Source organism: Haliaeetus albicilla, chromosome 18 (assembly GCF_947461875.1).
Source record: "Haliaeetus albicilla chromosome 18, bHalAlb1.1, whole genome shotgun sequence".
In the NCBI taxonomy this organism is placed as follows: domain Eukaryota; kingdom Metazoa; phylum Chordata; class Aves; order Accipitriformes; family Accipitridae; genus Haliaeetus; species Haliaeetus albicilla.
Window position 1 is genome coordinate 604877 of NC_091500.1, and position 23835 is coordinate 628711.

The window sequence follows — 23835 nt, forward strand, 5'->3', positions numbered from 1 at the left end:
GAAATTGTGCAACTGTTCTCTGGCGTGATCTGTGCACGTCCACACTGTTAAAATGCCTTATCACCCTGATCGGGGTGGCCTTATCCAAACTGCTCCCCGGGAACAGATCTGGGCACCTGATAACCTCTGGATGGTGGTTGGAGATGGTTTGGGAAAGTGCTGGCAGTTCTGACCCAAAGGCACGTCAGTGACCACAGCAAGAGCAGAGCAGGTAGCTGAGTGGCAGTCCAAGGAACGCTGTCCGGCACAAAGGAGCTCACCCGGACAGATACAGCCGGGCTCTCACAAGTGCATGGGACAACACAGCAGAAGACGCCAATTGCAGCACTTGGGGAAGAGCTGAACGGCCAGAACTTCTCCTTTGGGGAAAACCACCAACAAATTCCCGTAACCAGAACCTCCTAACCGGAGTGTCAACACATGTTGGCAATAAGATGTGGAAGGACACTTGATGCAAAAAACAACCTTAACTCTAAATGGCAACGGCACGGGTAGGTCACTGTGTGGGCTAATAAACATCAGAGCAGGACACTAATCATGGGGTTTTGAATACTTCTGCACCACCACCCAAAATAGTCAAGGGCCTTTCTCTACTCTGAGGCCAACTATCATAGCACGGCTCCCCATGGGAAAAAAGGATGAACCTCCAGAGAACAACGACGTCCTTCCAAACATAGGCTTTCCTCTCTCTCTCCTTTTTTTCACAGAGGGAGCTGAGGTACCAAACTCGCAGATAACCAAAGTTAGGTAAGCTGAATCCAGCTCTAAATGGTGAAAGGAAGGCAGCATTAAAAATGTAGAAAATACTCCGTAAGAAAATGGAAAAAAACATAAAAACTTAACAGCTGATGTAAATTATAAATGAAAATTTTTGAAGTGCACCAAATGATGAGAGAAGCTAAAACCTCGCGGGAACAATTCGTGTCTGGCAGGGCACGAAAAACCACCAAAAAGAGACTTTGAAATGAACACAAATCAGAAACAAAACAAAGCCCTGAGGTGGTGTATACTGCTTCTTGATAGTCATGGTAAAATTCTTAACGTGGGAAGAGGAATTAGTATTTCTGTTCTGTGTTTGACTAATAGTACTTTCCCCTTGTAGTTTCTATCAGCAAACAGGGAAGTACTTTCCATTAGTAATGAGAAAAGGTGTTAAAAAGTATCTACTAGAAATAATATTTTTAGATCAACAGGCCTGGGTAGCTTGCAGCTGGGATTCTTAAAATAATTACATGAAGAGTTATATGGTCCAGGGAAAGTAATTTTTAATAGATCTTGGAATACCCAGAACTGGAATGTGCTGTGTTGCACTCATATTCAAAAAGGAAGGTATGACAACTTAAATAAGCATAAACATCTTACCCTGTCATTAATTTATTCAAAGTAACAGAAATGCTGATACAAGACTCGACTAATAAGTAATATACGAAGCATTATAACTTCATGGAAAAGAGGTCTTGCCAAATAAATCTGATTTTGTTACTTGAATGTGTTACAGGTTTGGCTTCTAAAGGAACTGCAGAGATGCAATATATTTTCATATCTGCAGTTCTGTTGGAGGCCAAACTTGTAATCCGTTGTCATTAACCAGTTAGCACTATACAAAACAAATAAAGCACTTATTACTGACAGCTTTCAAAAAGCACTCACTGGTGCAGAAAAGCACAAAAAGGAAATAGTCATGAAGAGTAATGAAACTCCTCCTGTAACTCTCTGCATAGTGTTGCTAAGATTCAGAGAAGAATTCAACATACAGTTTGTTTTTTCCTAATTTAAAAAATAATATTCAAAATTGGGAGAAGCCAAAGAAATCAACCATAAAAAATACTGAAATACAGTATTGTGAGAAGCTCAGAAAAGCTCTACCTGTTTAACTGATTTAAAAAAAGAAGATTGAGAAGTGCCTTCACTGAGATGAGTAAGTATCTATGTAGGAAAAAAACAGGAGTGCTAAAGTACTCCTTAATTTAATGGAGGGAGAACGACATGTAGCAAAGCCAATGGGTGTAAAGTGAAGCTAAATACATTAAAACTGAAAATGAGGCATAAATTTTTAACTGTGCAAGCAAATTTGCATTGGCAGTGAATTTCCATTTTTGATTTCTTCAGCTCAAGAACAGATGTCTTTCTGGGAGATGCTTTAATCAAAGAGAAGCTGCCAGGCTCCATAGAAAGCTAAGAAGGGGAAATGCAAAGAACTATATTATGCGACCTGTAGAACCAAATAATTACAACAGTCACAGGCTCATAGGATAATTCAGGTTGGAAGGGACCTCAGGCGGTCTCAGTTCCAGCCTCCTACTCAGAACAGGGTCAAGTTAATCTCAGACCAGGTTGCTTAGAGCCCTACCCAGCTGGGTCTTCAACACCTCCAAGGATGGAGACAGCACAACCTGTCTGGGCCCCTGCTCCACTGCTCGACCATCCTCATGGGGAAGTAGTTTCTCCTTATATCCAGTCCTATTTGCCCTTATAGTTTTTACACAATTTTGGGAACTGGGGGAGTTAATGAAAAGATACTAGATTTATAAATGAAAAGTCTAGTAAGAGCCAGCTTCTAAACTAACCTTGGGTATAATGCAGCCTAGAAGATGTCATTAAAGTTTCCATCAAGCTCATAATTGAACTGCATGATTCAACTTAATGAATCGGTCCTAGAAACACCAGTTTATCGAAGGTGAGTCAGTTACGGTTCCCGTCCCTCTTCTGCAGTCCTCCTTCCTCCCTCCTGGCTCTCCCCAATTGCAGCACCTGCCACTCGTACTCGTGCTCCCTTCCCTCTGCAGTCCCCTGCGGTATCTGTGCTCTCCTCATCGGTGTGTTACTGACACCGCTACCCTCTGCTGCTCCACACAATGCCATGTTCACGTGTCCAACCAGCCGGGCGAGAGGAAACACACACTGTTTGGGCACTTGGGAGATGAGAGTATGATGGCCAAGCAGGCAGCAAAGGCGGGCACGCTGCCGGCCTGCCTGCTGCATCTTGCCTAGTGGGTGGGCAAATCTCTGCAGGTTGCTCTGGAGTCCGCAGGTTCAGAGTAGCGCATCTGAGAAAGACAGTCCACCTGGCCTTCAAGGCTTTCGAGATGGAAGAGCAGACAGTCAGGCTGGCCGGCAGAACAGCCTTTCACCCTTATGAGATGACAGCATTTACATCAGCTCCTGTTTGGGAGAGTTAATTTGTGAAGGCTTACGAGTGCTTTGAAAATAATGGGGTCTACAGACAACTCACATCAGAGCTTGTCATCATGTTAAAGCAGCTATCCAAACTGATTTTGTTATAAAGAGGCTCCTCAAATGTGTGCAAGAAAAATGATGACTGTGGTCACCTGAACCACAAAGAAGCAAACTGTTTCTGATGCAACAACTTTTTGTACTTTCCTAAATCTGTAATTTGGTTTTGGATGCCCATTTTCAGAGATACCACACTTCAACTTACAAAGGTTTAGGGTCTGAAGAAATCAAGGTGAATTTAGCAAGTGATTGTCTTCAACATTTTTAGAAGACAGACATTAACTGGCTGAACAGGAAAAAAAAATACAGCATGCAGAGCCACTGACTTAAAAAAAAAATTACGTCCTAAATATTAATACAAACTATGTGCTCATCTGCAAAGGGAAACTAAATAAAACAGGCACCTCTGAAGAGTACTCGATCATCGCCTCTTGTATATATATATATATAAATTCCTATTCCAGAATGCAAGCCTAATCTGAAGAGCAACCGCACTTTACATTTACAGAGGATGTGAATTCATTACCGCTTTCAAGTGCAGACAAGCTCTGAATTTTTCTGGAACTATCAAGATGTGCCTATAGCTAATCTATAAACCCCTGCGCTGTTCCTGTCAGTGCTATTGCTGCGATCTCTCCCCCACCTCTATTGCCAATAGTATCTTTGTCGCACCTTGCCTTAGACCAAAACCTCTTTGCTTAAGGACAATGTTTTGCCACTCACTTCATAGAGAGGCTCTTGTCCAATTTAAAGAACGGAAAGAATAAACACTTAACAGTATTTCAGACTATAGTCACCAACTATGAGCTCGACTCTAGCAGGACTCTATAAAAAATAATAACGGACTCTCATCAGAAATCCAGACAACAACATATATTATAGATCAGAGCCAATACCATCATACTCTAAAGCAAAAAAGCTCCACAGACATTGCAGGGTTAGTGCAAGATTACCTGGTGAAACACAGCACCATGCCACTGGGGAGTCATATTCTGTATTGCAGTACCTATAGTTTCCAGTTTATTTTCCAGTTAAAGTTGGAAGATCTGAATTGGTACCCAGAACAGCATGCAGTTGATTACCAAACCCAACACTTCTTTAAAGCCTTCCAAATCTTACCGGTTCTTGGTATTTTAATCGAAGCAGCAGCATATGAACCTGAAAACCCATTAACCATCTGCACCTCCACACAGAGCCAGTATGGAAATGACATTTTGCAAATTCCTTCTATTCCTCATGAAGTTTATAATGGTACGACAGAAAAGCAGGAATCTCAGAGCAGCAGTAGTGCATTCCAGACCTGGGGAAGAGAAGGATGCACTGCATTTCTGACAGGAGATGGCTTACTTTGAGCAGTTTCATCAGCCCTTCAAGCTGCACCATCAGTTCTCTTCTGCTTTCTTGAAGTGCAGACATCCTCTGTTCCAATTCATCCTTTCTCTGCCTGTTCAAGTTACATGAAAGAAAGAGTCAGAAAATAAACATTGGGTATTTCAAAACCACTTCAGGAAGTTCACCCGTATAAATGTGTCTTTGATTTTCATCACTCCTCCCTGCTTCCAATTTAAAAAAATAGAGCAAAGCACAGTACAATGACCATGAAATGTATATATAACAACCAAGCTTTTCACTTAAAATCCACAAATCTGCACTCAGCACCTTGGTAGTAGGAAGCCCTTTTCAAAAGCACTGCATTTTGAGAAAAAAAGCCCGCTTTTTTCTTCCTTTTAAGAACTCTCTTAACATCAGACCCAGGCATCCTGCAGAGCTTTCAGACAAGCAAGAATGAACTATGGGAGGAAAGACAGAGGGAAAAAAAAAAAAAAAAAAAGAGGAGAAAAGGCTGCAGATGTTTGGAAAGGAAAAGCTATCACCTGTCTGGATGGAAACTTGGCAGAGCTATTTCTGTCCACCAATGTGACGTATAATCTTTGACATATTTGCTGTACCAGAACCCAGGTAACAAGAAAAGGAGATAAGTGACCTTCCCTTTCCTTGGCATCAGAAAACCACTGTATTTCAACAGATGCCTATCTGTGAGATATTTAAAGAAATATGAGTTTGGTTTTATTTTATATTTAAAAAAATAAAGAAGTGACTAATATAAGGAAAAATTCAAAGATGAACATCAACGTGTCAGAAGTTCAGTATCTTATATGATCTAAGAAATGCTGGGCTCCACAGATCCCAATCATAGGTAATGATAAATAACTGTAAGAAAAAAAAGAGATTAGAAAGCCTTATTTATTAATCTACAGTTATTTTTGTGGACATCATAATGTCTGAATCCAAACTTAAAGGCACCACATATTATAGACTGAATTTGTAAATGCCTTGGATTATATCTGTGTTCTCACATGATATACTATGGATAAATCATTCTGGGAATTTTAATAACCAGCTAATTTTAGAAAAAACAATTGGACATCAGAATCTGGAAAAGAAACAGGTCATTTATTTAGACTGAATAAATCTGCCGAGTATGGCTTGCTTTCATTATGGTGATGGTGAAAATCACATATCATAAGCATACAATCCAACCAGAAAACTGCTAAGACTACGTAACAGAATGAACTTGTTTCTATACTGGTTCTTAAAAGGACAGAAGACTGTGAAGTATTAACTATCCTTGGTATTTCTTTCAACATCTTTTTGTATTTTGAAGAATGTGGTTATTAAATGCTGACACATATCACAAAAATAAGGCGATAAAGAGCAAGATTACACATGCCTGGTCACCTAGAATGTGTTAAAAAACCACCACAGACATATCTTTATTTGTCTATATGGTCTTTTTTCTCTCTCTAGGTCAGTTCAAAGTCTGTGGCTTTTATTCTATAGTTATGTAATGTAACATTCTGGTTAACAACTACAAATAATGTAAAAATCAACATATTAAATAAGTATAGGTCTCCAAATGCAGTTGTTAATGAAGAAGCAACATCAATGTGTATGTCTGATTTTCGTTGATGTTATTCAATTTCCTTTTCAACAACCTCCAGTAAAGAAAGAGGAGGTACTGTTTGTCAATGACAAGGGGTGTTAAATGTTTACAAAAACAAGACAGGACAGCCTCTAGGGACAAATGGAGAGATGCAGTTTGAGCCATATGCCTGGGCCAAATGGGTCCTTGGCACCCGTGTATCAGTGAGCACCCTGCGGAGCTGCAGAAGCAGCTGAGCACATCTGCATTCCAGGGCAGGGATCTGTAAGGACGACGGATCCAGCCGTGCTTCTTCCAAGGTTACATTTGCCAGCAGAATGGTAGAGATGACTCATCTCTACAGGCTGTGTTGTCTGCAGGTTTTTAAACCTGGGACATGTTGATTTTCCATGGATTATCCTTCTCATGCTTTCACAGCCTAAATTCTACACAGCAGCTGGCTCAAAGGCAAGGTCATCACACGCTGATCACAGGCTCGGGGAACGTCTCCTCGTTAGCTGTGACTTTGTGAAGTACTTTCACATCACAGATAACCCACTAATTGTGAACTTCCAGTGTGATGCTATGCAGTCAAGACAATTAACATGCACTTTGAATTTATTAATGAGAGTGGTGTTTGGTGGTAAGAAAGCTAACACTACTTCTATCTATAGCACCAGTGAGACTACGTATGAGATACTGCAGCCAGTATACTCCAGCCTATATATAGAAGAGATGCAGAGGACTTAGGGAGAGCCTGACAGCAAGCTAAAGGGATAGCTGGAGATTTGGCAAACCTGCTTTATGGAGCAACTGAAGACGTTCAAGCTACTTACGCAAGATGAGGTTAAGAGGGGAGGGAATCAAAATCTCTAAATACTCACACACAAAGAGGAATTTTGAATAAGACCTTTTTAGCCCAGCAGACAAAAGCATGGGGAAAGACAAGGTTTGGAAAACGGCACTAGGCTTATGAAGGTTAGAAATAATGGGCACACTTTTAGTTCACCAAGCACAGATGCGGCACAGAAATTAACTGACGATCACATTAACAGTATCGGGGGATACTAAAATCTCTAACATGAAAGCTTGAACGTTTGTCTTGCATGGATGCTGTAGCCCCATCAAAAAGGATTCTGTAGGAGTGCTGATGGAGAAATTTCCCAGCCTGTGTTACACAGAAGCCCAGACTGGACAATCATGATGGCTTCACAGGCTTTACATGCTTAATTCAACCTTTTTTTTTCTTTCATAACTCTTCTATTTGCCAGTGGTGTTTACGTATCTGAAGGCCAGAAATGGCTACAATGATCATTCAGCTTTTTTTCTTTAGCAAAATACAGGCCATCTAATTCTTCCTGGTTAGCTCTGTTTTGTTCCTAATAACCTATATTTCTGGAAAAACATCTTCAGGAAAGATGTCTAGGGACTGAAAACTCTATCACTGCTCTTGAGATTATTGCCTCGCTTTAAAAAGCATGTGCTTTATTTGTGGTCTGAATGTGGCTGGTTTCCAGTTTAAGCTCTTGATTCTTTCTCTGCTGGGTCAAACAGCACATCAAGTTGCGCTGCGTTCTCTTTTTTCTCCACCTCTTGCATAACATTTGTGGGTATTTTCTGCATCCTCTCCAGTTTTTTAAAAATTAAGAAAAATATACATAGCTATGTAAAGCATAAAGCTAGGAAAATCTATGAGCTATTATTATCATTAGGTAATAGAATGAAAAATATCAGTGAGATACCAAAATGTACTGTAATGTAGCAAATTCTATATGAAAAAGTAAAGAAAGAAGTTGAAAACCTTAGATTTTACAATATGGGGCTGGATTATACCTTGCAGGCACTGCCTGCAGTTGTAGTAACTCCATCCCAAGAACAGTGCACTTCATGGAAAACCTTTAAACATTCCTGGGAAGCACAACAACCATGCCATTTCCTAAGCGGGCGGGAAAAGTTTACCCTAACAAATTAAATACAATGCAGTTTGCAAAGAGCTACTACTGCCAAGAGCTTGTATTTCAGAACCTACTTTAGATTACAGATGGCATTTTTGAAGGTTGAGCTCTGAATTAACTAGTAATAGAAGATGAAATAAAATATAGCCAGAGAATGCCCTTGTGACTACCCAAACTATGAAACATTTTACTCTATAAATACTGACATTTTTTCCCTGTCACTTCAAAATGCAAACTTAATCAAAGAGGCTTTGAAGATTGTTCTCCAACTTTGGATGTATGTCTGATTATCTGTAGGTATGAAGTTTTGGAGTTTCACTGACTAATCAAATAACTGACATTTATCTTCAGCTCCACTCCTTGGACAATAAATAATAAGCAGTTAATGTCACTTCTGCTAGTTTTTCTTATCAGTTTCTTCTTTACAGTTTTCTGAACTATACAAATAAAAATCATTTTAAGAGACATTTTTATTTACTTCTAAAGTCACTTTAAAAAAAAAGGCAAACTGCAATATGCTGTCAGTCTTCAGAATTCAGCAGTTTAAAACAACACTTTAAGGTCATTGAAGATATGCTGACATTACCCTTTCCCCAATAACAGGCAGTGCTGTCTGTGCCACAGAGCAGACCCCATGGGCTGACTGGCCCAAGTACCAAATGCCCGTGAGCTTTAGATATTTCTTACCGTAGAAGCCTGAGTTCAGCCAATAAAGTTGGGTTCTGCTGGGCTTTCTCAGGGGTAGGTTGAGAAGCTTGTTCATGTTCCAGCCTGAGACGCTGAATTTCTTGGAGTATCTCTCTATAGAAATGACATAGGGAAGATTAAAGAGGAAAAAGGTCAATCTCTGTACTGCTCTTGAATACTGTTATAGCCCTTCAAGCATTCTTTCTGTCAGTATCCAGCCTAAGTACAACAATTTTGTTCATGTATGACTGGCACAGACTCAAACCCAAGACAGGTAAGTTAGCGCAGTCCTATGAATTGCTGTAATACACACAGGAAAATTTATTACTTAATAAGTATGAAATCACATATGTGCCATACGCTGGCAACATCTCTCCAAAACTTTTCATGCAGAATGGGCTTAGAGACTGTTCTAAAAAGAAAAAAGTTCAATTTTCAGCATAATCTGCATCACATGTGCTGTAGGAAGGGCTCTGAAGTGACACCGCCAGCATCCCCAGCTGTGCCAGCACCAGTTAGCTTCCTACTCACCTTTCCAAGGGCTCCTGGCAGGTCAGGAGGAATAAGGAAAGTAACAGCTCATAGTAATAGAGACAAACTTGTGAGGTTTCACAAAGGGAAGGTGATCAGCCAGCAGCCCAATTAAGGCCACTGTGTTCTGTGTAGCCAGAGGCAAGCGAAGGTAGCACTGATGGCCAAGGCCTCACTCATTAAAATGGAAATGAAATCCTTCTGAAAGTGAAGATTATAATCTCTAATTCTCCCCCCGCCCTGCTCTTTTTTAAAACTGCTGAGTTGCTCTCCTTGCAAGGTTTCATACCAGCACTGACTGAGATCTCCCTTATCTGTGATCTCGATGAATAATTTCAAATAACTGCAAGGTCTCTTGGTAGCATACTGAAGCCAAGATGGTGCAAGGATTGAGCTGTTCCTGTGCTCTCCAGGAACTGGTTCTCCTCCAAACTAACCTTAAGAAGTATTTTTACCTGGCATGCTGAGGGTGCCTTGGCAAGGGGCCGTGCAGGCAGCAAGCTCACGCACGCCAGCTGAGGCGCAGCTGGAGCACAGGGAGACCCGAGCACGCTTATGAGGAGAACACATCATCGGGCACCCGGAGAGGCTCCATAGGTAACCCGCGGGCTGCCTGTGCCGTACAACACGTGGGGTTTGCAGCTGCTCAACAGCTTGCTCTTTAGAGCTGTACCCTCTTAGTTTCTCGTAGCCAGAGAAACATGAACTCAAAATGTGAGTGCTGAAGAATCATGCCGGTGAAAATGCAATATTATGATAAAAACAGAGCGATCTCTTCTTAACAGTCCCTCTGAAGCAAGAAGAATCATCGAGAAGGGAGCTTTCAAGGTCATCTAGTCCAATCCCCCTGCCATGAGCAGGGACATCTTCAACCAGATCAGGTTGCTCAGCGCCCCGTCCAACCTGACCTTGAATGGTTCCAGGGATGGAGCATCGACCACCTCTCTGGGCAACCTGGGCCAGTGTCTCACCACCCTCAGTGTAAACAATTTCTTCCTTATATCTAGCCTGAATCTCCTCTCTTTTAGTTTAAAAACATCACCCCTTGTCCTGTCGCTACGGGACCTACTAAAAAGTCTGTCCCCATCTTTCTTGTAAGCCCCCTTTAAGTACTGGAAGGCAGCAATAAGGTCTCCCCAGAGCCTTCTCTTCTCCAGGCTGAACCCCAACTCTCTCAGCCTCTCCTCATAGCAGAGGTGTTCCAGCCCTCTGACCATTTCTGTGACCTCCTCTGGACCCGCTCCAACAGGTCCATGTCTGTCCTGTGCTGAGGACCCCAGAGCTGGACGCAGGACTCCAGGTGGGGTCTCACCCGATCGGAGCAGAGGGGCAGAATCCCCTCCCTCGACCTGCTGGCCACGCTGCTTGGGATGCAGCCCAGGACACGGTTGGCTTTCTGGGCTGTGAGGGCACATTGCCAGGTCACGTCCAGAAGAAGGAAACCATCTTCTACAGCCCATCTCCTATTTCTTTCAGGCCTCCCAGTTCCTTCAGAATGTTTTGTTTTACAGCAAAAGGAAAAAAACGCACTCTTTCTTCTCAAGCTGAATTTACCACCCCAGCCTTCCAACCAGCTCACTCCACTACATCGCAGCTGATTTATTTTCCTGCTGCCACCTGAATGGCTTACCCTGCTGTGAGAAGTTTGCTGGGTCTGCAGATAGCAATACAAGATAGCAATGCAGCTCCTAACGCTCAGTGCCAGTTAAGATGATCTTAAGATCAGTGAAGAAGATCAACCTGCTCCCTGGGGAATAAGGGCACTGCAGCTGCATCCACCCTAAGCTAATTGGTTAGAGGCAGCTACACCTTTCAATAAAAGATCTAGGAAAACAATCTGGTTAATATAATACAAAAGGTTAAAAACAACAAAGCACAAGGACTGAAGGCTCTTCTCTCCTCAAATGTTGTTCCTGAAACAATACTGATCAAAGCTTGCTTTTTACCTGTTTTTGTTTTCCAGCTCTGCTATCAGCTGTCTTTGTTGTTTATTGGCATCAAAGCTGAAACCCAGGTCTGTTGGTGGGCGAGGCTGGTGGATGAGGAACAGAGAAAAAATTAGACAAAATATTCATTACCTGTTACCACATATGACACAGTCTGGATCCAGCCTCATATTTCCTGAATGCCGTGGTATGATACTTACACCCGAGGCTGCAAAACTGTGAAAATATCTGTGCCGAGATGGACTACAGGGGCACACTGAGGTGTGGTTTTATGGCTGACTTGGTCTCAGCTCAGGGTGGGTGGCTGCTGAAAGGGTGACCTGGCTTATCATCCTATCTGTCTGAAGAATTTTATTTGCCCTTTTTTTTTAAGGACCTTCAGAAAAAAATACACCATACCTATCTGTTCTTAAAGCACCGATAGGCTTTCCTGGGAAGAGATGCATGTTTACCTTTTATCATAAAGTCTTCTAGCGAAACATTGATCTTCCCATACATCAGCTAGTGAAGAAAAGTTAGAATAACTTACAGCTTATGAACAGGATTATTCACAGACATTAAATTTAAGCATGGTCACCGCCTCTGGAAAATCTAATTCTTCTCAACCCCTCAAAAGCATCAGCTGAAGTGAGATTTGTGATCCTTGCATTAGGTACTTTTCACCATCACCATTACTGAGAAAAGGACTAGGCAATTAAACAAGAATCTGTACTTTTTGGGAGAACCTGCTGGCAGCTGGGCTGGGTGGTGAAGAAGCCAGTTATATGAACCAAGAAGAGAGAGAGAAATATTACAAGGTCTTGTACTGATTCAGTGCATTTTTCCAGTGGAATCCTAAGATCCTGCTTAGGAGGTCTAGTACGACTCAAAGCTATCCTTCTGGCCATCAGACACAAGAAGTTGTCCACTCAGAGCTGAGGAGACATCTTTTATCATGGACAGGTCTCCCTGGCTAAGAAATGCCTGATGCACAAGATGGTATGCAGGGTCTGCTTCTAACACCAGGTCATTATAGCATCACAGAACAGTTGAGTTTGGAAGGCACCACTGTAGGTCATCTACTGAAGCAGGACCACCCAGAGCTGGTTGCCCAGGACCATGTCCAGATGGCTTCTGAAGATCTCCAAGGTGGGAGACCCCACCACCTCCCTGGGCAACCTGTGCCTGTGTCACCCTCACACCAAGCAGTGTTTCCCAGTGTTCAGAGGGAACCTCTTGTGTTCCTCTTTGTGCCCATGGCCTCCGGTCCTGGCACTGGGCTCCACTGGGAAGAGCCTGGCTCTGTCCTCTCAGCACCCACCCTGCAGGTATCCCTTCTGTGCTCTGCTTTTGTCTTTTTTTCATCTGATCTCAAGATTGCACAGATTTTTACGACAACATTTTCAGAAGGACCTCAGATTGGGATCCTGGTTTGAGAAGACACTTTCACAACCATTTTCTGAAACTACTTGGGTAGAAAAACAGAAGTTGGAGGGAAGAGCTTGGTATCCACTTCGGGAGTCTCCTAATGATGTGGAAACTGCCTGTGTAGAAACTTCTTGGTAAGGCAGGTTCCAGGCAAGAAGAAACAAAACAGCTTGGGAGTTAAAATGAACAGTGTGAAAAATAAAAATAAACCAACCCAGAAACTGAAGTGCAGAAACACTGTTCATTGCAGCAGGGTCAGAAAAAAACCCTCTTCTCCCAGGCAGTGGGGAGGAGCTGACGGTGCAGGGTGGGCTCTGCTCTCACACCAAGGAACAGGGCTGGTGTGGGGGAGGAGTGGGATGGATTTGCTGATACAGCCAGGGCAGAACCCCAGCTCTCATCTCTCATCTCATCTTGACGGTCGAGGTTGGTGCACAGCGTAGGCAGCAGCACTGCCACCACTCTTTCCATCTTGGGGTGACCTGACCAGTTTCGGTGTACATAACTCTGATAGGACCTACTGGTCCCCCAAAACAGTGTGTCACAAAGTCCAGGTCCCATGGTCTCTCCCTGCATCCTGGTACAATCAGCTATGAGGACAAGTGCACTCTGGGGCTCCATCCGAAGCACATGAACCCTTGTTCTGCTGCAAAGTAGGACCATGCCTATAAAACCACAATCTTGTCCTTAATTCCTTTCTTCAGAAATCCCGTCCAAAGCCTGAAATCACCCTCATGACATAAAGTACTCTCAGGAGCAAAGACAACACTGCAGAGAACTTATTTAGAGCAGACACATCCCTCATGCTGCTCACTTTCAAACATTGCTAGTCAAGAGGTCTTTTGGAAACTGTACAGTGGCTATTTTAAATGACAATTCAATGTTCTATTGCTTCCAAGAGTCTATCTGATTTTTTAACAACTCAGAATCACAGAGTCATCGGGGTTGGAAAGGACCTTTTGAGATGGTCTAATCCAAATCCCCTGCTCAATGCGATGTTGTATTGGGTCTGGCTGAGATGGACTTAATACTCCCCATAGCAGCCCTCATAGCGCTGTGCTCTGCATCAGTAGCTAGAAAGGTGTTGATAGCACACCAGTGTTTTGGCTACTGCTGAGCAGTGCTGGCACAGCATCAAGGCTGTCTCCCCAACATTTTTGCCCTCCCCTCAATGGCAGGCTGGGGCAGGGCAAGATCTTGGGAGGGGACACAATCAGGACAGCTGACCTAAACTAACCAAACAGATATTCCATACCATATGACGTCAACTCAGATATAAAAGCTAAGCAAAGGGAGACGGAGGAGGGGGCATTTTGTCTTCCGGAGCAACCACTATGCGTACCAAAGCCCTGCTTCCCGAGAAGCGGCTGGACATCGCCTGCTGATGGGAAGTAGAGAATAACATCATTTGTTTTTCCTTTGCTTTCGCGCGCACAACCTTTGCTATCACTGTATTAAACTGTCCTTATCTTGACCCACGAGCCTTTTGTTATATTTTCTCCCCCCCCGTCCAGCTGAGGAGGGGGAGTGACAGAGTGGCTTTGGTGGGCACCTGGCATCCAACCAGGGTCAACCCACCACAGATGTCAACTACAGTGGGTTGCTCAGGACATTGTCCAGCTGAGTTTCGAATACCTCCAAGGATGAAGAGTCCACAACCTGTTGGGGTGACCTGTTCCAGTGTTTGAGCACTTACACCATAAGAAAGTTTTTTCTTTTGTTTAAATGGAAGTGAGCTAGTGCCCATTGCCTCTTGTCCTTTCATAGGGCACCACTGAAGAGAGTCTGGCTCCATCGTTTTACTTGCCACAATCATATATTAATACAGAAAAAGACCCCCATGAGACTTCTCAAGGCTAAACAACCCCAGAAAAAAAATTCAGGCTGCTGATTCTCCACCAACATCTAAATCTTCCAAGTTCTTAAACTTAAAGGGCACCTGATGCTCAGTCTGAAAGTTTGCAAAGGGGATGCCTATGCTCGTGAAATAAAAAGCACCAGGCAGAGGCACTGGAATTTGATCACTCATATTGTTAGATACTTAGTATGGACCCTGCCTTATTTTTAGCCCAGACTAACTAGCTCTCTCAAGCAATTCTCAGCATGGTTTGGGATTTACCCTAAGCTGAGAACTATCTGCAGCAGGTGGTTTGTATGCAGCTGCACTGTTCTGGAGGGTGAGAGCACTCAGTATTATAGATGTGGGCACCAGCAGTTTTTAATGACTGCTATACACAAAGCCTAAGTGTCTATCTTACACTCAGCTATTGAGAAATAGCACTTATCACTCACCTAATCTATACTACAATGTGGACTCAGGAGGAGAGATGTCTAAACTCTTGGGTATTCAAAAGTGCCTCAAAGAGTCACCTGAGACAGCGTTGAGCCTGCTGAAAATACAACAGAGGTACGTGTCTAATTGCTACTGCACTTGTCCAGGAAATATCTGACACCAGTTCTAGATATATCTGACCTTGAATGGGTACTAAGACACCACTCCTGTGCCACATTCCCCAACAAACAGGCATCCTGTGAGGCAGCAGGCTCCATCCTTCCTGCCAAAGCCCAGCCACAGGCAGCAGTGCTAGATGCAGTGGTGGTCAGGAGGCAGCCCTGGGATTCTGGTTCATGCTGTCTGGGTTAGGTTTTATTAAAAAAAAAATCCAATGGTGGTCTAATATTAAAAAACATTAACTCCCCTGGACATGGAATTTACAGCCTTGGGGTAAAAACTCAGATTAGAAAAGAGAAAACAGACCGAAGACAAAACAGACAGATGTTTCAAGTAGCCAGGGCACGAGGAAATTCATCAGAGTACTTAGATCTTGATACTTAAATAAACCTGAAGCAATCCCAGAGCTTTTGTGTTCATCTCTGAAAGCACTAAGTTTTATAAGGTGACACTCCAGACGCTAGAAGTGGCTATCCATAAAGCTTACACCTAGAAACAATGTAAGAAGGAACTAACAACTCTCGACCAGTCAGCTTAACCTTAGCTCTTGGGGAAAAAACATGAAATAAGAACACTTGTAAATACTTAGAAGATAGGCTAAGTAATAGGTGTTTTTAAGAACAAATCTTGCCAAAGCAAAGCACTTTTCTTCCATAGTAAAAAATAAAATTCTACGTATAGGAGAGAAACTATTAACACAATACACTGACCCCAGCAATGCTTTTGACATCCTCTTGTGGGGTTTTACAGCTTTTCTCTTAGACTTAGTACCATTCAATATTTTCATTAGTATCATGGATGATGGAATAAAGCATTTATTTCCTACATCTGCAGACTGTGTCACACTGTGGCGAGCTCCTACTGCTTTATAGGACAAGAAAAAATATAAAATATACTAAAATACAAAATTTTTTGAGAAATTGGAGAAATGGTTTGAAAGAACAGGTTGCATTCTATAAAGACAAGCGCAAACTCTCATATTTACTTTCGACATGTCAACTACATAAACACCTAACGGATGAGGCAGCAGTTCTGCAAAAATGGATTTGCAAATTAGTTTAGTTCACAACCCAAACAGGGGTCAATAACCTCATGCTGTTGTGGAGTCCAGGATCGGGTTGTTTGACGCAGGGCATGCTATGTACTACAATGCAGGACTTACCCCTGCTCTAACTCGGGTGAACTACTGTTTCCAGCCTGAGCATTGCAATTTTAAAAAAGCTAAGGGTCAACTGGAAAAAGAAAGTGAAGAAGAATGATCAGAGGTCTGTAAATCATGACAATGAGGAAAGACTGAAAAAATGAAGAGAATAAAAGAATGAGAGGAGACAACATAAGAAACTACAAGTATACAACACTTGTTGCAAAGAGGCAAGTAATGCATTGCTCTCCATATCCCCTGAGACAGGAGAATGAGTCGTGGGCTCAAACTGAGGAAGGAAGCATTATGTTAGGATTCAGGGAAAATTTTTTATTGGTAGATGAACTGACACATCAGAACAAATTTCCTCAATGGACTCCATATGGAGTGGACTACATCCACTGAGGTTTTTAAAAAATAATTTGGATAAGCATCTGCCCAAGAATGGTTTATGCACAGCTGAGCGGATGGACCTACAGTGGAAAATGCCTGGAGGTAGGTCCTAGCTGGCCTGTCATGATTCAGAACCAGGGAAGCCACTAAACTGTCAGGGGACTCCAGCTTTGATAATGCGGGTGCAGGCTGCATGTAGCGTGTTTACATTTATACTGATCTATTACTTGCAAAGAGATAAGATATATGACCAAATACTCAAAAGTGACGGCCAACTTCAAGTTTCATACTGCAGAGAGCAATGTCATTTGTTTAGCCATTTCCAGCCTCTGCCAATTCCTCACTGCTCCCTGTTCCCTTTCAAAGAACCTAAGGGAAAACCTTCCTCTAATCAATAAACAAAGCTAGGTAGCTTTCTTCTCTCTATTTACATCTAGTGTGGAAATATGTCACCTTCTGGTTCCACAGCTGAAACTTTCCCTGAGCATTGTTTCCTGCGGTATGGTAAACAGGAATGTCTCAGAACATTTCACACCCCGCCCCATCCTCCTCCTCCTCCTATCTTTTAAAAAAAGTAATCTTTCCTCAAAAATACCCTCAGAATGTCCTGTAACTCATATTTCTATAAAATCAGAAGATATTAGAGATCTTCACTATTTTCAGCCTTGTGAACTAGATACACAGTTATTTGAATCAACAACTTCCCATCTCTTCTGTTTTGATTGAAGGAATTTTTTCCTTTACCCTTTAAAGCCCCAAAAATCTGACTCCAAGACACCTTTCTGCTCCCATGACTTCTCAAGCTCTTTGATCAGGTTTTCTCTATCACTCTTCCTTTTTTTTTAAATCATTCTTGTTACCAGTCTTCATTCATATTGCTTTATAAACCTCTAAAGACCTGTGAGAAAAAGCACAGTGTTCATAGAAACTAACAAAGTAAGTGACCATCACATTCTCAGTAACAAGGAAGTAAGATTAACCAAGAACTCAGATTTTTTTCTTTTTCAGTTCTTTTGTTGATGGGAAGAAGTCTTTGTGTTTATGTTGCATTTTCAGGTGGCTTTTCTAGTAGCTCAAACACTGCTTTAATTTCAAACTGGTTTTTTCCCTCCAACTACAAGAGCCCAGTAGTCTTACCACAGCACAAATGTGCAGCATTTGTAGAAAATCTGACATTCTGCCCACAAAAGCACACCTGAGTTCCAAGCATCCACCATGGTAGGCATCTCTATTGACTCCTTCTCAAAAATAGGAAGTCATTTAAGTAACTGAAAATTTCTTATCAGTTACTTTGCTCACAGGATCAGTAGCCTTTATCTTTCCTCGATTGATCGTTGATCAATAATCGCCCAAGTTCCTTTACAACCTAGCCATGAGATGTAACTATTTTCTCTGTGACAGGCAAGGATCTTGCTGGAGCCTGCATAAAAATACAACAACATAATGAAAGAGTTTACAATGTACACTTGGATTTGAAAAAAAAATTGTCGCTACCTTTCTCAAGCCTAGATGATTGCAGGCTCTTTTATGGAGTAGACAGTTTAACGAACCCTGGTTCATTTTTTGCAGCCATCTCAGGATGCCCTTACTCCTCTGAAAACATCAGATTTCATGGGTGAGAGGAAGTATTACTCAGGGTAAAGGTATTCTGAAGAATGACTGAGCAGCTGGTGGACAAGGTGTGGGACCTCTTGTTGATCTAAGGGTTTCAAATTATATTCATATGGATATTGCACTGCCTCTTGTGGATGCGAGTATTTCAAATGCATCTTCTATAATTATCTCCTAATAATCATATTTAAAGTATGAGGTATCATTCAAATGTGTGGATACTGTTCTGGGCTTCAGGCTGGACACTGGTAGGACAGCCTGTATTTCTTTAGTGAGTGAACTCCTCTGGAACACATGGAATGAAACCTAACTGTAGTCGCTGCTCTCATTTCTGCCCAGCATTTTATTAACACCAAACTCTTACTGTCATCGCCTTTGGAAGAATTTTGGGTGTATGGTATAGGATTGCAATGGCAAATGCTATTCTTCTTGTAAATCCAGGGAGACAGAATTCATTAGAGCACTTGCATGCTACTATTTACTTTGATGAGAGGTACCTGTCCTCTCTGTGAAGTTACATGTGGTTCTTAAAACCTCTGCACTTAAAAAAAACCCCAACCCAAACCATTTGTTTACTGTTCAGCACTCTTATGTTTGCACTCCACCATACTGGACAGGTATGAACGACTTGTGCCTTCCAAGATTTATTACTGTAATTCCTTTCTTTAAAGAGCCTAGCAGGTTCAGCTCCCTACCTGCTCAGCAGCACTGAACACCAGGGACATATCCCCTTTCTACTCAACTCTTGCAAAGGCTTTCTACTACAACAGAGCAAAAAAGACCTGGTGGGAGTCAACAGCATAAAATGTAATGCCTTCAAAATTACTACAACCCCCCCCCCCCAACCCCCATTTTTGCATGTGCATGAGAAAATGAACAGAGTTTACATTATTTTGTCCTCCGTAGCTTTCCTTCACAGTAAGGAGTAAGTATCTCAGGAAGAGAATAGTCCTAACTATTATGGCATAGAAGCAATGTGGAGATCCTTACTTGGCCCTATGGGATGCAGCTCCCAATTTTCTGACAGTAATGTAGTATGACCAAACCCCAAAACATTACAGATCCCTGCAGAAACAACCTATAGAGTTTATCCAGGGAAAAGGATTTTGAAGTATGGTGGAGGTTGAAAAGAAAAAAGACTTTTTGACAGTGAATTGTAACATAGGTCTCTCATTTTATACCAAACAGCAGCAAGACCAAAGCTGAAGCTTTTTGAGCTGAAGACTAATATTTTAAAAGTTAAAATGTTAAAAAAAGTTTAAAAGCTAAGCAAACTCTCCAACACAGCTGAAGGTATGACTACCATTCTCTTCTGCTTTCCTGGTGCTCAGCAGGAATGCTGAAGCCTCAACATTTCTGAGAAGATCATCCAAATGGCAAGCCCCATTTTCTCTCAGCAAGAAAATTCCTAAGGTGATGATCATAAAATCTACTGAATATCCTTAATATCACATAGGAACAGCAAAACCTTATAGCACTGTAATTCAGTTTTCCTATTAATAGGCCATTAAACTTGAGAGAGAGACATGCTGGAACTTCAAGTCATAGAATCATAGAATATCTCAAGTTGGAAGGGACCCATCATTGAGTCCAACTCCCTGTCAGACTGGTATCTGTAATAAGTAGCATTCAGACCTCACCTACAGTATACCTTTTGCGGGTGACAGAAGAGGATTTAACGACAGTGTTTAATCAAGCCCCAAAAAGCCAGTTTGGCAAGCCATTGCACTCCTCCACCACCCTGATTTGGAAGAAACTGCCAAAGAACAGTAAAGCTTGTGTCTCATGGGCATCAGATTCCAGGTCCCTTGGTGCAAGGACCTCATGGTGTGATGGAAAGTCTGAACCAGTACTTCTCCTGCCCATCACTGTGGTATCACAGTGTTCTTTATGATCAACAGACAAAGAAGAAGAGGAAACAAATAACAAAAATGGTTCATATAACTGGTGTATCCAGAAGAAGAAGAAATGATCCAAGAACCAAGCTGCAAGTTTATCCTGAAAACATGTACAACAGGAAATCTGGTTTACTTCTTCTTTCTTTATTTAAAAAACCTATTTATTAAATAATGCCTAAAGCCTAAAAAAAAAGCTACATGAAGGGAATATTACAAATACTATTTAGGTTGTAGGTAGCTTTAACAAGATGAGATCACGATAGGCTTTTAGCAGTGCTTAATGTTGAGGGAAGAAGAGCAACCACACACTGTTTTCAAAAAAAAGCAACGTGGGCAAGAACCTAATTAATGTAACTCATCCACATAACTCAACCTAATTATCCACTCATCCATAACTGAGTATTATCTCATATTTATTGAGTGCTCGTGCTTTTCCTAGCAGCAAGGCTGCACAGGTCAGCAGAGTCCTGCCAAGAGTGCAGGGTCCCTGTGGACCTCTGCCCCTGCCGAGTGCCACAGGCTGCTGTCTGCCATGGTGGGTCACTCTCCATCAGAAGTCCATCGGGAAGCAGCAGGCCCATCTGGCTCACAGACCAGATACTGCCCTGTGCTTGTACGAATCAACCTGCCCAGGTGTATCAGCAGAAATGGGGGAGGATCTGGGAGTGTGCTAACAGCAGAAAACGGGGGGGGAAAAAAGAGCTGAGGTAGAGCAGGTGGGAGAGGAGATGAAGGAGGTATTGGCTTGGACAAAGGGAGGTGTTGTATAGGACATTGATAACAGAGGGCCTAGGGCTGCTGTATATACATATATTCACCCGAAATACACATAATCACCCCTTCTCTTAAAAATATGCAGTCACTTATATGCAGGATTACCTATATTCAAGTAAGAGGGCAGTATTGAGGCAGGATCTGATATGTACATAGAAGGCATTTTGTAAGGGAAGGTAGGCAAGGGGGCTGGGGACACAGGACATCATTTTCAGTCCCTGCTTTTATCGAAAAGATGATGCTTGATAGGAAATACCAGATTATGTCTCACCTCAGATTGATAATTCCAACAGATCACCAGAGGGAGACACACAGATGAAGCTGTGATCTTGAAAGTTGTGATTTAAATGAAGTTTGGCTTGCTTTCCATTAATTTCTTCACTTTATCATCTAGTCACCTTCTGCTTTTCTGTCTTCTGCTTTCTAGCTAACCGGTCTAGCAGAGCCAGCCAACAGTTATTTTAATGCACCGCACTCTGCTGTGACCAAACTGGCCGGCCAAGCATAGCCCTGAGCAACTTAAATTCAATAAAAGGGATTTTGTCTTCCGAAGACTGGCTTGAAGAAAACAAGAGTAGCCCAGTCAGAGCTTGTTCGAGAGAACACAGACTAAGCTGCTGTCTAGCAGTGCATAATTGCACTGGTTGCATGCCATCAGCCCCTCCTGTGCTACTGAGCAACTCACATGTATCAAGTGACAAATGATGCATTCTCCTTTCTTCTCCTCCCTCCCCATTTATTTTTCTTCTTTTAAGAAGAAACAGACTTGGATTTCAAGAATTAACTCTGAGATCTGCCTAAAATTACTTTGTCCCAGTAAGACTTCAAGCAAAGGCATTTCCCCTAAAAATGTTAATGGAATATATTTGCATTCATATGGCAAGTGACATTTATTATAGTAACAAGCCTGCAGAAGGGAGTTCTAACATTTTATCTAATTAGAGAAAAAGCAGAAACTGATGGGCTGAGTCAGATCCATTGCCACACAGCCCAATGTACAATTTCCAGCAGTGACCACTGCCAACTACTTCAAAGACAGTAAGAAACTTTGCATTAGGCTATTGTAGTATGAACAGTCGGTATCTGGGATCCTCTTAATTTCTAGCAGTTAGAGCATGTTAAAAAATAAAGCTGAGAGGTAGGGCTGCAGAGGATATCAAGAAATAATTTTGTTCACATCAACCTCTCTCAAGTATTCCCAGAAGATACTTGTCTACCTTGGTTTTAAAATCTCCACTGACAAATATTCCATAACTCCTTTATGGTGGTTTGTTTCCATTCTCTACTTCTCATTAAGGTCCAGAGTCATAGAAAAATATAGGTGGGAAGGAACCTCTGGAGGTTTCTAGTCCATGCACCACTCAAGAGCAGGGCCAATTCACAGCAGGTTGCTCAAGAGCTTGCCTAGTTGAGCTCTGAATGTCTCCAACGAGGAAGATTCCAGTTCTTCTCTGGACAACCTCTTGGACAACAATATTTGACCATTATCATGGTGAAAAAGTTTTTCTTAACATACAGTTGGAATTTCTCTTCTCGCCACTTCTGCCTGTTTCTGTTGCTTTTTGTCCTTTCACTGTGCACCTCTGTGGTGGGTTGACCTTGGCTGGCCAAACAGGTCCCCATGTATCTGGCTCATCAGGCAGCTGCAGACAGCAGTGAGATCCTCCTTTGCTTTCTCTTCTCCATCCTGACCATATCTAGCTCTCTCAGCCCCTCCTCGCATGTCATGCCCTACAGCCACCAACAATCTTAGTGGTGTCTGCTGGGCTTGCTCCAATATGTCCATGTCTGTCTCGCACTGTGGAGACCCAAACCAGACGCGATAGTGCTGATACGGCCTCACCACCTCCGAAAAGAGGAGGAAAGTCACTTCCCTTAGCCAGCGACCCTCACTGTCCCAGCTGCACTCTTGCCAGTGGTGGGCTGCTTTGCTGCAAGGGCACACTCCTGACTCCTGCTTTCCACCAGGACATCCAGGTCCTCTTCTGTAAAGCTGCCTTCTGGCCCTGGGGCACTCAGCTGGCACTGCTGCACTGTGTTTAGCCTGGCCCACATGCAGGATCGGCACTGGGCTATGTTGAACTGCATTATAATTGTCAGCTCATTTCTCCACTGAAATCCACAGATTTCAGCCTGTCAAGGACTCTCAAGTTAATGCCATGCAGATCCAGTGACTTACCACGCTACGTGTTACCCGTTTTAAAAGCTCCTGTATATTTATTTTGAACTGATCTGAGTCCTCCAACTTATCTGCTATAAAGAATACACTGCATGATGCACCTTCAGCAGTAAAGACTGATGCAAACCACTCAGTAGGCTTCTTTGCTATGGTCTTTTCATTCCTGACTACTCTTTTGTACATCTTGGTCACCAAAAAGTCTTATTTGTTCCCTAGTTAGGTTCCTACTTTTGATGGTATTGAAAATCTTTTTACCACAGACTTCAGCATCCCTTGTGAAGTGTTCTTCAAATTCTCTTCCCATCTCCAAATTTCCTGTTAACATTTAACCAGCCATGTATATAGGCTTTCTTTTTCTTTCCATTTCGGCAAGCTCTCCATTTCTTGAATGCCATCCTCTCCTTGGGACATCCTCCTTAGCTTTCTGATTGACCCATGAAAAGAGTTTTTTGTATGGTTTTGTTTTCTTTTTGAATTTTGACACATAGATTTGCTGAGCTTCTAATACAGGATTTTTAACGGTCTCCAGGCAGCTTACAGGCTTCCTGCTTTTTTGACTGATCCTTTTATGTTTTTTTCCTAATAGTTTCATTTTTACGTAGTTCCCTTTCTTGAAACTGAGTATCTGCATACTGGATTTACTTGGCGAGCTTTCTCCTGCTCGTGTGATCGTTACTACTACAGATCAGCTAGCACAGTTAACA

The 23835-nt window shown here is 42.3% G+C and overlaps 1 protein-coding gene across 8 annotated transcripts in view; it reads right to left on the reverse strand.

Annotated features, from left to right (window-relative positions):
* DTNB (dystrobrevin beta) overlaps positions 1-23835 on the reverse strand; it is a 213559-nt gene that overhangs the window by 60645 nt on the left and 129079 nt on the right. For 6 of the 8 annotated variants that reach the window (XM_069805389.1, XM_069805388.1, XM_069805390.1 and 3 more), the window contains 3 exons: positions 11277-11362; positions 8800-8913; positions 4582-4678 (listed from right to left, as the gene is read on the reverse strand). In XM_069805389.1, the coding sequence (XP_069661490.1) occupies positions 4582-4678; positions 8800-8913; positions 11277-11362 (297 nt within the window). Of the gene's footprint in view, positions 1-4581; positions 4679-8799; positions 8914-11276; positions 11363-23835 lie in introns of those variants that run through there. The other 2 variants (XR_011328562.1, XR_011328561.1) reach the window with 2 other exon arrangements.